The 18,319-nt window shown below is 28.6% G+C and overlaps 2 protein-coding genes across 7 annotated transcripts in view; one reads left to right on the forward strand and one right to left on the reverse strand.

Moving 5' to 3' along the window:
• LOC145977223 (protein arginine methyltransferase NDUFAF7, mitochondrial) overlaps positions 1-18,319 on the reverse strand; it is a 73,289-nt gene that overhangs the window by 28,383 nt on the left and 26,587 nt on the right. The window lies entirely within an intron of this gene.
• The window catches only part of LOC145977221 (uncharacterized), a 31,646-nt gene continuing 19,056 nt past the window's right edge, over positions 5,730-18,319 (forward strand). For 3 of the 6 annotated variants that reach the window (XM_083109020.1, XM_083109022.1, XM_083109024.1), the window contains exon 1: positions 13,951-14,297. Coding sequence is in view for 1 of the 6 variants with exons in the window: in XM_083109026.1 (XP_082965152.1) it covers positions 5,981-6,062 (82 nt within the window). In the remaining 5 variants the exon portion in view is untranslated. Of the gene's footprint in view, positions 6,063-13,950; positions 14,298-18,010; positions 18,317-18,319 lie in introns of those variants that run through there. The other 3 variants (XM_083109026.1, XM_083109027.1, XM_083109023.1) reach the window with 3 other exon arrangements.

An 18,319-nucleotide genomic window follows, 5' to 3' on the forward strand; every position in this document is an offset into this window, starting at 1 on the left:
TTTACCGAGAGGCCAGATGGCACTAATATCAATGTTTCCAAAAAACAATTCGCATACTATTGTGTAAGATAAGGTACAAAAATAGTGAAAGTTCTAAGTTAAAATCAAAATGCAATGCTTGATAAAAACATGGATGCAATATATATATGAAACATATATGAATTATTAGCTCTTTTTGAGTATTTCTAATGTAAATTATGTATTTGTTTTACATATGAACAATTTTATAGTGTGTAGTCTTTGCATTTTTATAAAAATATTTTTAATTGCAGAATTCACAGAGTCTTTGAAGCGCAATTGTATTATTTTGTTTTCTTGCTTATGCGCATATTTTCGATTATTTATTCTGAATTTTTTTTTCCTTCTATATTATCTATAATTATCTGTATCAATAATTTTTTAGGTGATTCCAATGGCGGATAATTGGTAATCGGTATCGGAAATTTAAGTAGACTCTGCCAGAATACAGCCATAAAGCGAATTGCTACCCATAGTATCTATAATCTTGTTCATTTTTACTTCGTATTATACGAGTTCGCTGACTTCAGCACTTTCGTCAGAATTGATTGGTATTTCTTTTTTCTTCACTCAACCATGTTCAAGCAAATTATTGCCATTCATTTAAACTGATATTCTCCTCTACTGATCTTTCCATTTTTTCTAGATTTTTATTTCTTTCCTATGGTGAAACCGTGCACAGTATTTTAATATTAAAATGTCTATACGCTTTTTATACCTGATAAAACATGTAAAACTTCGCAATATGTTAAGACGTTTTTTATATATCAATAAATGTTTCGTCAAGTATTGTTTAATATCAATTATTCTAAACAATTCCTTATGCCAATTACGTAACGTTTAGACGCATGACTAGTTTTCATTCAATTCCCGTGTCAAATTTGCAAATTTTTATTTTTATTTATAATTTATTTAAATGCAAATCTCTGGAAATATTTTATCGCATTGTCTGTCGACTACGAAAATGTTTGCATTAAAAACATAATTTAATAATATAATTGTAAGAGATACATAATTTTTATAAATTTTCTCATATTTTTAGAGATTTTAAAAAATGTGACCAATAAAAATAAAACATTCTCTTTCATTTTCTTCTTATTTTCAACTCAATTTATTTTATTTCTTTAACAGTGTAAATTTAATGCATATATTATTTAATAAATGTTCAACATGTAATCACACGAAAATTTAATAAGAGGAACGCATGAGGAGAGTATTATACATTTTATTTCATGATATTCATTATTATATCAAGTGCAATATTTTTCTATGAATAAAATATGCAACAAAAATACTTTAAGCACAGATTCACGAGCTAAAATGCGAAATATCTATATCGAAAGCAAGAAATTTTCCAAGTAAAAGCATAAATTATTTTTTTCATTAAAAGCAACTCACTTTCCATCTCGTGCGTATTCTTAAAGCCACTTTCGATCGCGCGCTTTCCGCGAAATTGCGACAATATTTCACACACAAGAGTTTCTCTCTTGCTGCTCAATTTAAACAAACTGCGCTAAACGAGAGAAAAGTTTGAAAGGCGAGTTTGAACAAAAAAGCATTGTATAAGTTCTCTGTGTATTCTATGAAATCATGTAATAAGAATGGCACGTATTTGAAATTATTATTATATAATTTTTGTTAGAAAATTTTATTTCTTCTTTATTTTATATTCTCAAATATGTACAATACCCTTCATTATAAAGAACTTTTTAATAAAATAAATATTATATTAAAAAACTGACACCATTAGAAAACTAAAAACTGTTATAAAATATAGTGAAATTTAATTAATTGACGATATTAAAAAAAAATACATTTTATAAAAAAATACATTTAAAAAAATTAAAAATTGACTATATACCATAAAATATAAATATATTAAAATTAATATATTAAAATTAATCCCTTCTTTTTATCTTCTTACAGAATTATTATATTTAAAAAATTGTATTGATTTTAAAATAGAATATACAAATCAAAGTTAAAAAAACATGAAAAATAAATTACACGATTAAACATTACGTTAACATAACTATATTAATTGCAAACATGCCAATTTATTATTAATAAAAAAAAGAGATTTTGCATCGACACACACAAGCAATACTTTAAAGTTATTTTCGTAATCAATATTATGTTTTTTAGTTTTAAATTCAACAACTTTCTATGCTATAATTGTTTTTCTTGAAATCTACACAAATAAAAGATCGTAGTAACATTGCTGGCAAAGATCTGTCTATTTATGTACCTTTCTTAATTCATCGCTCGCCCTATTGTCTGCCTATATACGTTTCGCATTCTACAATAACAAGCAACAAAATATGTTAAAAACACTTGGCGTCGCTTCAAATCAAATTGTGTTTATGGCAGAATTGCATTTCTCCATTGGGTATTTAATGCATCGAGAATATATATAAAACACTACTTTTTTGGCCATAACTCTTTCTTACTTAGAAAATACTTTTATACTCAAACTTCAAAATAGCGTCTCAAAGTAAGCTTAATACGATAAAAACTATTATTGTAGTATCATAATAATTATAATATTAGTTTCTGTCTATAAAAGTCAAAGGCTATTTTTTCTAAATTCTATTTTAATATACAAAAATAATCCTTAAAGTTAGTAAAGGGTTATTAAAATTTTTAAAAATAATAAATTGACAGACACACTTATATTACTTTACAATTTAAACCGCGGTTATATTGAAATATAGCTCGAATTATATTCGAGACTGAATTATTATTTTTATCAAATAATTACTACTGTTCTATTAAGGGTCAAAAAATACCTCGAAGAAAATTTAATTCACGGTATTTTATGATATCATACCATTGTCGCCGGCGATATGATAAGATATCGTGACGAAAGTCATAGAATTACGCGAAATCGTTTGGTACCGGTCCGAAGCTACCGGGCTTTCTACCTCCGACTGCGGATACATTGCGACATAGAATAGGGGGGTGGTTCGTGTAGAGGTTCTCCCTCGCGGCTGCGGAGAAGAGGGCAGAGGACTAGGTATACGGCGGGGTAGTGGGTTAGTTGGGGTTCGGGGCTCGGAAAGAGGGGGACGTGATGCGCGGCGCGACGCACCGCTGCGGGCTAGAGACTAAAGTGAGACAGACCGATTTTCCACCCCGCAACCGCAGCATCCCCCGTCGCCCGTTTACTCTCATCCTCACTCTCTCTCTCTCTCTCTTTCTCTGTTTATCTCTCTGCTTCCAATAAATACTTCCTCCCTTCTCAGTTCTTTATTTCTCTTCCGGTTTTCCTCTCATTCCTTTTCACATTTTACATTCGTTTTCGTCGCTTTCGCCTCTCCGTATTTTCTCCTTCTCTTTCTCTGTCTCTCTTTCTCTTTCTCTTTCTTTCTTTCTCTCTCTATCACACCTCCCTTTCTCCATTTCACCTCACTCGGTCCAGTACAGCGTTGGAGCGTGCACGGAGCGGTTCGCAGCGCGTCTAGCTGCACGTACGAGCACGCACGTCAGTCACGCGTGCACCGGTGTCGTTCGCAATTCAAGCTCAACAATACATACGCGGAAACGGTTTTACGTTACGTTAGTGAGGAGAAAGCCTGCGACGGATTGAAAGGAAATCGCTGAATCGAACGACTGCATCCACGTGGTACACTTATAGATTAAATGCCAGAGCAAGAGAGGAGTACTCTCGCGGCGGCACGCGAACTTATCCGCTAGGACTGCGAAAATCTCCCGAAATTATAATCCTGTTTTTCAAGAAATTTTTTAAAGAATTCAAAAATCTGAAAAAAATCCTATTTAGAATACAGAAGTCAATTTAAGATTAATTCTTCTTCTCATTCTCTCTCAAGATATCGGTCGGTTTTTAACTGAAAAATATAATTAAAAGGATCCTGATAGAAAAATTCTTCTGCAAAACATGGATATAATTTTATAGATTAATTTTGTTTCTCAAAATATTAATCGTTTTTTTAAAAATTTGGATATTTATACAACACCGATGAGCAAGATTGCAAGAGAAAAAAAATGCGCGGATTATTTCAGTTTAATAGATAAAACACAGAAATGAGACCGTAGATTTTTAAGTCTATTTTTGAATGAAATTTTCCTGATTTAACCACAAAATTAAATTTCCCGGAATTCAAGAAGGCCAGAATATGAGAGATAAAATAATAAAATTTTGAAATAAGCGGACGCGTTGAATGTGCAGTTATAAATAAAATTCGGAATATGTAAAATATACTGACAATATAAATTCGTAAAATATGTAAGTGATATGTGTATGTGTGTACACATATTCATACACGTACATACACACATAAATACAGATACTATCCATATTTCGAATTCTTTTTGTAACGTTTAATTTCAAATTTTGATTCTTACTTTCAAAATAATGTGTATATCACATTTATACTAATATACTGCAAATCACGATTAAATTAGTACCGACAAGAAAATCAAGTAATTGAGATAGATGAGTGTATTAATTTCAATTACAATGTCAGTATCAGTATAGGCGCGTGAAATGTGCAATATATTGTATGCAAAATATATCAATCTATATAAAATCTGTGATAAAAAAGCGAGCATGCTCGCAAAAACAATGAATATCAATGATATTTCATTTATCTGTAAATAACAAAAAGAAATTTAATTTTTAAGACAAATTTTTTATTTTTTATTTTTATAGTTAACGACAGAAAATCTATATTTACATTTATTAATTACATTTGTTGTGAAATTGAATCTATTATCTTTTTGCGTAATCATATATGCAAACACACATAAAACTCAGCAATTTTTTTTAATAATAAAATAATAAAGTAACTTTTGTGTGAAACTAACACGTAAGATAAGTCCTTCTCATCAGTTAAAGAAAATCTTTGTATAGGAAGCGTCTCGAATCGAGCATTGTTCGTATATTACTATCTTGAAAACCGCCAATTTCACGCAACAGCTTTTATAGCTTTTGAGTCAGCTCATCTGCTACATAGTAGGTCCAATTTGTATTTTATTGTGAATTTATTCATTCTGTTTTATCCGAAACAATATTGCATTATAATTCATTAAATGCTAATGAGAACATAACACATTTTATGTACTAAAAATATTTTAATCAAAAAATTAAATAAATCTGTGTAATGCTCCTACACATATACATTATGAAAATCTAATTACTTCCGGAAAGAAACTGGGATAAATAAATTTCCAATTAATTAATTAGTTTAATAAAATAATAGTTTATAATCTATTTTTTAAGAATTTAAAGAAATTAATTTTACAATTAGATTCGAATTAATTTTATCGAATTCTTAAGTTAGTTCTACATTGGATTCTGCGATTTAAGTGTGAACCGGAATAATAATCCCTCAAATTAATTTAAATTTTTTAGGAAAACTGCAATACCTTGTAATTAAATTTAGTTCATCAGCGCGTACAATTAATTTTTTTATCATTATGAATTCGTAAAAAATCTTATTGCATATTTAGTTCTTTGATTCAGAAAAAGTTCAAAGTTATTTGCAGCTTATACTTTAATTCAAATACGATTTCACTGTGTAGATATATTTAATAATTGTGTATTCCTCGCTTAAGTGAGACGTTAGTCGTCTCGAACGGTACGCGACGAAAAAGAAAAGACGCGTAAACAACGCATCGCAGCCAATTATTTTAACGCTAATTAAGCAACGTGCACATTTGATTTTAAACAGAAACTGCGGCTAATTGGCATCGAAACGGTGCCTTAATTCGTTGGTGTAGCTCGATTGGCCAATGTATCGCGCCGCAAATACTCATCGCAAAATGCAGTCATACGTAACCACATCAGGATAAACATCCTTCTGTTTGTCGCCGGTGATAAGGAGCTTTGTAAAGTGCGCTTTAAAAGTCCGTGTGCCCGCAACCTTCGTTAACGATAATTCGCACGACCTTCCTGCTATTCTATGACAAACTCCTGCAATACGTGACCAAATTCGCCACGATGACTAGTGGACAGAGGAATAAGTCCGTTGTACATCCCGAACAACGGTACAACTATATGCCATGCCCATTATACGACACTGGTAAGTGCACCATAGGATCGATATATCACTTTATCTTTGATCTTTTCATCTTTCTCTATCTCTTTTCCTCTTTCACTCTCTGACGCACTTTGAGCTAAAATAAATCTCTATACTCTGCATAATTCGATATGATTATGTATTAGATGCTCAATTTTAGATGCATTCTATGAACAATTATGTATAGAATTTTAGAAACTTTTACAATTTTTTTTTTTTAAATTATATAAAGAAATATTTTCATCATATAATTTGTTTATAAATTGTTTGGTTTTTAGTGAGATATCTATTTTTTTATGCTTATTATATTTTATATCTTTTTATCTCGAGCTATCTATGATCGATTTTTTACAATTAAGTGAATACGATAACTCACTTAATTAGATAGTGTAATCAATAACGATTAGCATTAATCTAAAGACAGGTGCTCGTGATCGATCTACGATATAGACCCCATGCGAGGCTCAATACAAGATGATTTGATATAGTTTAGAGTAAATTGAAAAATTAAATTTATAAAAATATTGCGCCCTAAAAAACGCATGTTAAGCGTGAATAAAAAGTAAATTTTATGTTGTTACATATGCATGCATATCGATTATTTATAAATTGTATTTATATAATATATTGTAGTATAATACATCAGAATATTGAATAGATTTAATTATATTAGATGTATCTGAAACAATGCGTAAGATTGTGTGGAATAGAAATTAAACAACCATAAATTATTAAATGTATATCTCGTATGTAAAGGAAATTTACTTGTTCATAAATGTAAACAACTGAAAGAGCTATATCGGCTATAACGAACTTCTTGATGTTTACATTTCAATAATTTGTCAAATATGAAATTTTCTATCGTGTTTCAAAAGTTCATCCTGAGTTAAACACAAATCAAATTTATATCATTAAAAAGAGAAAAATCTTAACTTTATCTAATATTATACAATATATTTTAAACTAATATATATTTTAAACTAATTTTAGACTAATAGTATATAGTATACTAATACAGCGATATTTTATAATAACTTTTATTTGTGTATTTATTGAAACTGCATAACCATCTAAGAAAGATCTTATTTTTTAATAATGTTTTATATAAAATTTGCATATTCTATCTTTAATATATTTATACATATATATAATATATAAAATTAACTAAGAGAAATTTGAATCCAAATAGCACAAAGAATGATTTCGATAAAATTCTATATAAACTTTTTTCATGATAATCAAATTAGCTAAACAATAATATGCTTGGTTCTTCTTCACACGATAGAACTTTGTAATTTAACTAAAATCGCACTTTGGTATTTCACACATTTTTCTCACGCAATAAAATTTATAGTTTATCGCAGAATAAAACGCTCTAACCAGTCTCACGTGCTCTTAGATTAATTGTACTTTCTGTCTGCTGCACCATACTGCAACGAAATAGGCGATAAACTTAATCTTTGCTATAATTATCTACTCATTACCTACTACGATTAAAAAAATAAAGTTTAATCCATCTAGCTAATTCAAAGTAAGTCGAAACTGATTTTATTTAATTTTCATGAATAAATATTATAGTTTATTTTTAGCGATAAAAAAATTTTTTATATATATTCGTAAATATGATATTTTTAAAATAAATGTTCAATTTTATTTAATTTTATCGAAGGAGAAATAATAATTCTAAGAAATCTAAAAAAAAAACAAAGTTTCTCATTAATGCCGCTATAATTATATCAATAATTTTAATTATTATGTTAGATAATACATTATATAATATTATTAATATTTTATATAATATTATTTATATCTTACTATATCTTTTCTACTTGTATGTATTCATATACAATTTAACTAACAAAACATGATAGATAAGTAATTATAACTTATTGTTAACGTTATTAATTGGAAATAAAATGTCATATTATTTTACATCATTTTCTCTCTCTCTCTCTCTCTCTCTCTCTCTCTCTCTATATATATATATATATATATATATATATATATATATATATATATTAAAGTTTTAATTCCTTCAAAACCTCAAAACTATTTGTGCTAGAATGATGTACGTTATTTACAAATTATGCTGCGGTGAATAGCATAAAATTTGAAACAAGAATGTGCTCTGCCACAAAATGAAAGTTCGGAAGACAGGCATAATTGTCTCCGTAAATAATGCCCCGTGATCCTCTAGAGCTTTTTGCGCGCGAATAAATTATCGTATCTCGCCAGGTGTTAGTCCTAAATATACATATATGCATGAATTTCGCAAATGGACCTCAGCTTGTTTTGTCGATACTTGTGATACGTGGATGAAAAACTTCAGCTAAATGAAATAAATAAAATGTAATTAACATGTTCGCGATACCATAACGATATAATAATTATTATGATAATTAATATTAACTTAATCGTATTTTTAATTATTCTTCTACATTTTTAGTAATATCAATTAATATCAGAATATATTATGTATGTGACGTAAGTTTTAAATTAAATGCTATTCTTTTCTCTTATGTGTGAAAATTTATTAAAAAATACCTCTCTGGATATTTTTATTATATTATTTTCATAAAACAATATTTAACGGTTTTCCTATTAAACAAGTGAAGCATTAATATTTACCATTTACCATGCATTTATTAACCAAATTTTGAATTCATGAATTTAAGATCGAGATCTGCAGTAAAACCGATGAGATTCACAAGATTCGAAATACACTATCTCTAGAGCACGTTTTCTCTAGAGTACGTTTTCAATATATTTCCCAAGATCTGGCGTTTATATATGTATTTATACTATGTTATCGTTGCAGTCTGGCCGTGTATGATCGCTTCCTGATCCGCTGCATATTAAATTGCTACATTTATTCAGTTTAACTGTATAATGTATCACTAAGAAAATATCTAGATAAATTTTCAATGCTTTTTTTAATAAAAGAAAACAATTTTATATCATTATTAATTAAATATAAAAAATTATAAAAAAATCTATAGAGAAATTTGCCAATTTTGATCTTCTTTTGAACTTAAACAATTAATCCACTTGAAAGATATTTTGCTCTTTAATAAATATAATAACTTTAGTTTTTTTTCGATTTTTCTCGACTATGATTTGAATCTATCGTTTAATATATTGAGTAGTAATTTAATATGTATGGAAAAAGCAAAGAATATTATTAACAATTATTTTTAGAATTTATTTTCTCCAAATAATGTAATCTTATAAGAATCTATTTTTTAATTGCTGATTTTGTTCATCTTTTAACATTTTTATTGCCACTGAATAAATTACATGTAATTATCAAATCTACTTGATTTGATCTGAAATTCATAAACTCGAAATTTAATTAGTAAATAAAATGTGATAAATGTTAACGTTTCATCAATACACATTTTTTTATAATTTGTCGTTGATAAATTTTCTTTCTTTTTCATTGGAGGATTATTTTTGTTTTGTAACATTATGATATTGATACTTTATTCATGTGATTTAATATATACTTCTTTAATAATATATACTTCTAATATATACTTCTTTAATATATACTTCTTTATATTTCAATTTATATATATATATTTTTAATAAAGATAAAGTATAATTTATACACTATAAATCTTTTTACATTTAATTTACATTTTACTTTTAATATACATTTTTTTTCACATAGAACTAATTTTTAAATAAAAAAATAATTTGGCAATTAAACGATCAAAAAAATAAAAGATTTATTGACTTGTTTTGATGAACAAATAAGCTAGAATTGCATATTAATCGCGATAAATTCGTTTGAAGGCCACAATATAGAATTTAAATGTGTACTGAGGTACGCATTAATGTGAGATTAATGCGCGCGGTATTTTTCAACATAATATTTTTACGTAAACTAGAATAGGATGATGAATTTGGAATTGATCATAAATCTAATCGCGTGAGACGATGTAAAATATATAATCAAGATTACTTCAAACATAGAATAGGCCGATTATACAAAGTAACATTTAACCTTTGTCCTGTAACCTTTTAGATTGTACTATTGTTCATTTTAAAATGTATACTTATTCTATAAAAATATGTACAATTTAAAATGCAAAGATAAGTGATAAATAAATTTATTTTGTTAAATTGATTATTAATTTGTTAGATTGATTTGTATTAATAATTGATACAATTTCCGTTTTTTTAAGAACAACTAATCTATATAGTATATAAATAAAAATTCTTTAATTAAATATTTATACTTTTACAATAATTTTTAAATGCAAATAAGAAAATATATATATGAAAATATATATTGAAAATATATATATGTATACATATATTAAATTTAATATATATACATATATATTTTAAATGTGTCTTATTTTTATTTAAAATGATAAATATATGATTAAAGAATTTTTATTTTCTTTTCTGACTTCTATTTGAAATGTACTCGTATATATCTATTGAGAACATATATCGATATTGTATTCAATATAGCTGTTGTGTACATGAAATATAGTATATTCTTTCGTGATACTGAGAAGTTCGATAAAATTAAATTTTCGCAAAAAAGCTAAATTGATTCAGAAATTATTTATGACTACATTTCTCCAATAAATACTCAGAAAATGGGTTAGATAGAGTGCCAAACACGTCACAGGTGGTTTTACGATGAATGAATATAAGTGAGAAATATGATGGCAGTAAAGTATTTAATTCTATTTAATTGAATTAATTAACAAATGTAGTACTTGAGTCTCGTTATCTTTGCCAAATCTACTTTTGAGGATGATATGTGAGAAGAAATATGCAACACTCTTCTGCTTTACTAAATTCAATGTTAAAAAATTGTTAATTATATAATTTTCTCATACAAATGATAATCATCATTATTCTTTTAAAAATCAATAATACAGTTAAATAATGAATTTGATTTATTATTGCTTTTTCGCGAAGTCATTAATTAAGCCAATCAACGTAGCTTTTAAACATTTAGAAATTATGTAAACGATATGAAAAAACGAGACACTTTATTTAAAATAATATATCTACTAAATTTTCTAAAAAATGGTACTACGACAAACATAGTATAAATATAAATCACAATCAAATATAAATTGTTCGCGGAACGCACGCAAACTGCAACTTAATCGATGTTATATTTGTAATTCTAAATATGTCATAATCTGAGAAACGAGCATGCACACAATCATTTTTCGAATTTACTTTCCGATTTACAGACTTTTTGCCATCGCTTATAGAGATATATTAGAAAAAACCTGCATTGTGCAAATTTGTGAGGAATATGCGAGCACTTTTGCGATCGTCATTCAACTGTCAATCATAAAAATGTTTGCAAGTCATAATATCCATCAATGTAATATTCCTCACATATTTGCACAATGCAAAAATCTTTTCCAATATATCTCCACAGTCGATACACATTTCTCTATTAAGAGTATTTATTAAAAAACGTGCTCGCAAATTTTTTACTTACTTTATATATTATATTAAAGAATTATTTCAAAGAATTTTGTATCAAAAGAAATCAATTGTAAGCCATGTGAGAATACAATACAGAGACCTTTGCACATTTTTAGAGTAGTATTTCGTATAAATTTGAGTACATAAAATATATGAAGAAGAAGTCTCACACACACATGTATACAAAATGCTTCGTGAAATATCCAAATGGAATTGCCTGACTCGAGCAAACCCTTCGATCGAGACCGATCGATTTTTCATTTCGTTATGGTTATTGATAATATAAATATCAAGAGAATTTTTTGTCTCTATATCTATGTTTACCATACATATGTTCGAAAAAATATTGAAGAATTATATTGTGAACTGGCTTGGCTAGCTCGAAATACTAGATCAATAATTTTCAAATGTCGTCTGACAAGTCTCTGCCAGCATGAGCCGTCTGTCACGCCGAACACCTTGAGATATTCATAGTCCTGCCATATTACCGTCGCGCTATTAATACTTGCGACAACTTTAGTTTCCAAACGTATGCCAAGAATAAATCGACGTCGTGCCGCGTAAATATAACGCTAGGTTTTGTCTCCCCGAAAGACTTCGATTTCAGGAGTGACCGTGAAGTCCAGAAGTTAAATCGATTGGAAACTGCCGATCTGCCTAAAAATTCGGAACTATTTATGTCTATTAATTTAATGCCTCTACAAAAGTAGTATTGTCTCGGCTCTCGTGTATCGATTTGTGTGTGCTTTTAAGAGCAACACAAGTAGGCTCAAGGAAATAAATAAAGCAATAAAGGGACGCGACAAAAAAGCTACTAATTGAAAGAGATAAATCGAAGTACTTTTAGCTACACACATCCAGGAACAGCTCGTTTTATTAAGGTAGAAGGCGTGCCAATTCTTGGCTAACTAAAGTATAAATCTTTTGAAGTGCAACAATCTCGGTTGGGTATGGTGAGCGTTTTCCACTTTTGTTCCTCTCTCTTTTTCTTTCTTTCAACATGCATGTCGTGTCGAGTAGTAACTATTGACCCGTGAAAGACAAATTTTCTCAGAGAAAAAAGTTACCTTGTGTCTGTCAGCGACGAATATGTGATTCTTGGCAGGCAGAATTTCGGATGATGTCAGAAAACTACCAATTTTGAAAAATAGATGACTTCGCCGCCAAACTCATGATCAAAATTGCATGGCTCTCGTTTTGATGTTACATTTGCCGATAAGTGTAATGTAAAAAAAATATTTATCGTTGAAAGCGCTTAACGTGTTCTTAATTTAATCAAATTTATACAGTGAACTAAAAATAATAATTATATATTGTGATATGTCAACAATCAGATAACTTATATATAATTATACTATAAATACAATTTAATCAATTAAATATTTATATGTAATAAAATAAATTAAATATTTTAATTATTATTCCAATTATGTAATTACTTTTATTATGTTGTTTTCGAATAATAACATTCTGTGATTATTTCTTTTCTGTACCTCTAGTAAAATAAGTAGCACAAGTGTCTTTATTAACGCGACATGTTACATACATACATATATATATGTCTCTGCTTCTTTTATCTGTTTTTTTTTAACTTTCACGAAGAAACGATCTATGTGTTTTGTATTCCATGAACATTATTTTTATTTGCTTTACTCACAAAATTAAAATCTTAGAATTTAAACAATAAAAGTGATTAAATAGTTCTAAAATATGTAGGAAAATACATTTTTTTCTCATTTTCATTTTCAATTTGGTGTGTGATTCCTTTTTTCTTCCTGAAATGTGTATTATGACAGTTGTAATATAAAGATTGCGATTTCTCAGATAATTAATACATCATTCATATAAAATGTCATACTTTCAGAATAAACGCTATGTTTGTTTCACAAATACAAAGGTATTTAGAACAAATAGCTTTTACGAAAAATATAGTCAGTTTTTTAATAAATATGTGATCGCCTCATATCTCTTTGGCTTGTCAATCTTATACAAACTAGCATTTCAAATTTAGAAATGCTGCAACATTTCCTCATCATAGAATATTTCTTTCAATAATCGAATACATAGCGCATCACACTCCATAATATTCACATTATTATGATTACAGCTGATAAAAATTAATTTTTAATTTAACTGCGAGCGTTCGAAAGATTCTACCTGCGCCAGAACGCTTCTAAAATAGATATTATCATCGCTGACGATGCTTGCCAAATATAACATATAATGACGCCTAATATAACAATCACTGCTCCAATAACAAAATGACATTTATCGAAACTGCGGGCGGGATGGCAATTATTTCGCGTAAATTAGGCAGACGTCGCATAGCGTGACTCACACGTGTTTTCGTATATCTAATCTCAACACGTCGCAGGGAGCTGCGGTTTCTCGACGGCCCTGGGAAACGTTGCGATGCCTCGTGCATGCCTCAGTGCGAAGGTGTCGTTCGCCAGGAGTACGCCGCGTCTCTACGCTCGCTCCGTCTTTCTCCATCTCTCATTCTTTCTCCATTTCTCTCTTTCTTATTCGCGCACCCTGCCGCGATCTTTCAAAGTATCGCGAAAGAACGCGCTCTCACTCGAGTAAATGCCGCGAATGCGTGCGTCTCCAGGACCGTATTCACTCTCGACCGAGGTACCACCGTGACACGCGCCGTTGAGCTGGCATCGCGTGGCATCGCATGTCTGGATCAAGCGAGCCGAGACAAGCAGAGATAATAACCTTCGTGGAGGGACCTTGACGTCGCGGCACACATCGCGTTATACAGTGAATATTTCAATCAGTATCGATCTATCACGTGTGTAACACGTGTGTGTCTCATGAGTGTCTGTACTCCTCTCTCTCCGATCCTATCGTGTACACGTTATATTCGTAGAAAAATCTCCCTTCCATCCCACGTGCAGTTACATATCAGGCTACCATTATACGCGCTGTCATTCTGTCACCCGTAAAAAATATTTCCTTCGCGATAATATACGCGTGTTCGCGTCGCGAGTGTAAATATTTCAAGCGTTATCGATCTACTACGCGAAACACGGATTTCATGAGTACTGGCGCGATATCGATCATTTTCATTCTCTTGATAGTTTGACGATTGATCGAATTTTTCGCGCGAGATTAATTTGCCCAAATGTTAATAAGATATTACAAGATTACTTAAATTGTTTTTTCTTCGCACACGATGCTACTTTGTTGAATCGCAAAAATAAGCTATCTTACTGTCGAGCCAAATATTTGCCGGAATTTCATTTACAAATTAAATTTATGCACAAAAATGTCATTCGCGTTACGTTATATTCCATGAGATGAATATTACGTTGAGAATGAAGTTCATTTGCATCACCCGTTATCTCAAAGATGCCGAATCCGAAACTTGCCGACAATCGCGTGTGTAGTGTGAATATTACAATACAAGATCGATCGGTTCCACGGACACGTGTTATTCATAAATGCCTCTGTCTATCGTGACTTTGACGTTATTTTTCCTCGCCTGCCTCGGATGAATAGAATAAATGCGGAATTCAATGCCGTTGAATATCTGATACGAATAATACCGTTTGTGCTTTTACATGGTGAATCAAATTATGTAAAATTATATGAAATTATGTAAAATTATATACAGAATTTATGCTCTTTCATGTATATAAGGACGCTACAGTCAACAACGTTGCAAACACAAATAGATAAGAGTCTTTAACAATTGTCATTTTCTTTTACTTCGTACTTTATCCTTGCAATGCGGTTGTGCACTCACGCCAATCGAGTTACTCGTGAATATTTCAATATAATATCGATCTACAGAACGAGAAGCAGACATTCCATGCTTTCACATCAGTAATTTTTCAATGTTTTTTTTTATAATAACTGTGATTTAAACCTATATGATTTACTTTGCGAATTTTTTATCACAAAAATGTTTAACAAATTAAAGTAACGCATGTTTTTATTAATTTTTATCATAATTTTTACAATTATAATTTAGTATATTTTATAACAAATATTAAAAAATTTATAGATTTTTTTAAATATTTTTTACAAATATTTAAAAAATTTATAAATTTTTACGAGCTGAAGAGTAATGTATTATATTTATATTTGTATTTAGAGTAATGTAAGAGTAATATATTTATATTTATATTTGTATGAACTATTCAAGTAATATTTTTCATTCGTAGAATCGAACATATCGTAAAAACATAATGTTTAAACTTTCTTATTTGAATAATTCAAAACGATATAAATCAACTATAAATCATTCACTCATCATTCCCATCCATCTCCCGCTTTTGTTTTCGTCATGTAATAATACATTTAATTATCACTGTGTCCCAGTCCTCATCATGCTGTGAAAAATATTTCTAGATCTTCTTATCGTACTTTATGTACTATACAATTGTAACTTGATCAACCGTGAATTTTATGTCGTCGCTTATAATGGCATTCCGACAGCGGTGATAGACGACCGTTTCTCGTCCTTGTCCTTATATACTTGCATATTATCACGGAGACAGTTACTCGTTTGCTTTACTCGTGCAAAACTCCAAAATTTGCATAAAGTTTAAACGATTGTTTTTTCTAGTAACAGCCATTCGTAATCGACTAGGTTAATGTAATGATCGAAATTTTGCGAAGAAATTGCACGCAAAATTAATTTCAAATACAAAGTGTTTCTTTTCGACGAGACAAAAAATTAATATCATGCCAGACTATTCATTTTGTGTGTATGTGTGTACTACGTTATATAGAAAAAAATAAAAATCACGATGAATCATAATAATCGATCGGGATTGTCTTAGAATTTCACTTAAAATACGTCTATCAAAGCAACAGATCGATAAAATTGACATTTATTGAATAAAATGGTAAAAATGGAATAGTTTTAGCTTAACATTTTTAGTGTATGGGTCACTATAAGTCGTCGAAACAAATCCTTCATCTAGTCCCTGGCATTAGAGGCCAGGTAGAAAGAGTTTATTTTCACGATCCATAGCAGGCCGTATATTACTAGCTTAATAATTTAACATTAAGAATGATTAAATAAAAATTAAAAAGTAATTCTTAGATTATAATCCAAAACTTGAATGTCAAATCTTTCGAAATATTTATTGAATAATTATAGTTAGAATGTGATTAATATGTTTAATGTTTAAAATATATAGTTAGAATGTGATTAATATGTTTGATGTTTCAAATTTAATCTGTTAAACATAATATGATTATAGAATAATTGTATTTAAAATAATTCTAAATACTTTTATACGTAGTCATTATGACTATTATTTTTATACGTAGTATTATGAAACTGCACATTACTTTAGTGTAAATCCGGGGATAATATTAATCTCAACACTTGTGCTCTATTGCCAGGAAAAGTTGAATTTTCTCCGCGGTACGTGACTCGATAGCAGAGTAAATTCGGATTTCGTTTAAAAGTCAATGGGATAAATTCCCGTAGTTTATTGCTACAGTATTGCAGCATTCAGACAATTTGTTTCTCTCGCACGTAATTATTAATTAAAATTCTTAGATGATCGATTTTCCCTTCAGATTATTTTTATCTATTTTAAACAAGCGAGATAAATTATTTTTATATAAATTGTTTATATTACATTTTATATTATACATTTAATCTTAGAATATGAAAAATAAATAAATCATATGTAATTTTTTTATATCATTATATAAAATATATGAAATTAATAAATATATATGTAAGTATATATGTATATCATATGATTTAAAATTCTTTAATATTTTTATATTTTTATATAATATATTTTATATAATATATTTTAATATTTTATATAATATATTATTTTTGTGAATTGTTTTAATATATTAAAATTAAATAAAAATCGAAGTATAACATATACACACACAAATAATGCTTGATAAAATTGATTAGAAAATCCTTATTATTTAAATCTTTATTATTTAAATGCTCTAACATTTTTTAAAAATATATGCATTAGTTTATACAATATATTGTATAAAAAGTTATAAACAGAGAAAACGATATAGCCTTGTTTTAAGTCCAGTAACTAATATAAACTCACGGTCACGTACCTTGCTAGCTATAGATCTAATAAAATAGTAAAAAACATTTACCTCATTAACTGATTTGCATCGTTATCATACAAAGTAAGTCAAACACGTATTTAAAATAAATTATGACTTGCAAAAGTTTTATTTCATTTTAAAATAATTTAGAAAAATTAAATTAACATTAGAATATTGAAATTGTAAAATTTATTTACAAAACATTATTAGAGATACTATCATTTATATATATATTAAAAATTTTGAACAGAATATTTTATTAAATATTTTTTTTGTAAACTTTTATACTATTCGAAAAAAATTACAAAAATATCATCGCAACAAGATTTGTTAAACAAGAAATCGCTTCAGATACTATAACATTTTTTTAAAATAATACTGTATAGTTTTATATATTGTTAATATTAGTTTAAAAATTACGGTTAATAGTATATGTATTCTAAGATTTTATTCACATTAGAGACGATTTCAATAGAGAAAATCTTGGCAGTGCAGCCAATTTGTTCCAAAAATAATTCCAAGAATTCGAGTCAATATAAATTACATTCTTTATCATTATCGAATAAAACGCGCAGCATTAAAATAAATTAAATAAATTTCTTGTTTTCACGCACCTATATCTGCGCCGTATGCTACTGGCAGAGCAGTCTGCTTTAGATCAATCGAGAGACTATTAAAGCTCGTGCCGTTTCTACAACGAGACAGTTCACCACGAAGTGGCAAACGTT

This window comes from Camponotus vicinus, unplaced genomic scaffold (genome assembly GCF_025532165.1).
Source record: "Camponotus vicinus isolate PSW18456_S1 unplaced genomic scaffold, iyCamVici1.0 SCAF_9, whole genome shotgun sequence".
NCBI lineage: Eukaryota > Metazoa > Arthropoda > Insecta > Hymenoptera > Formicidae > Camponotus > Camponotus vicinus.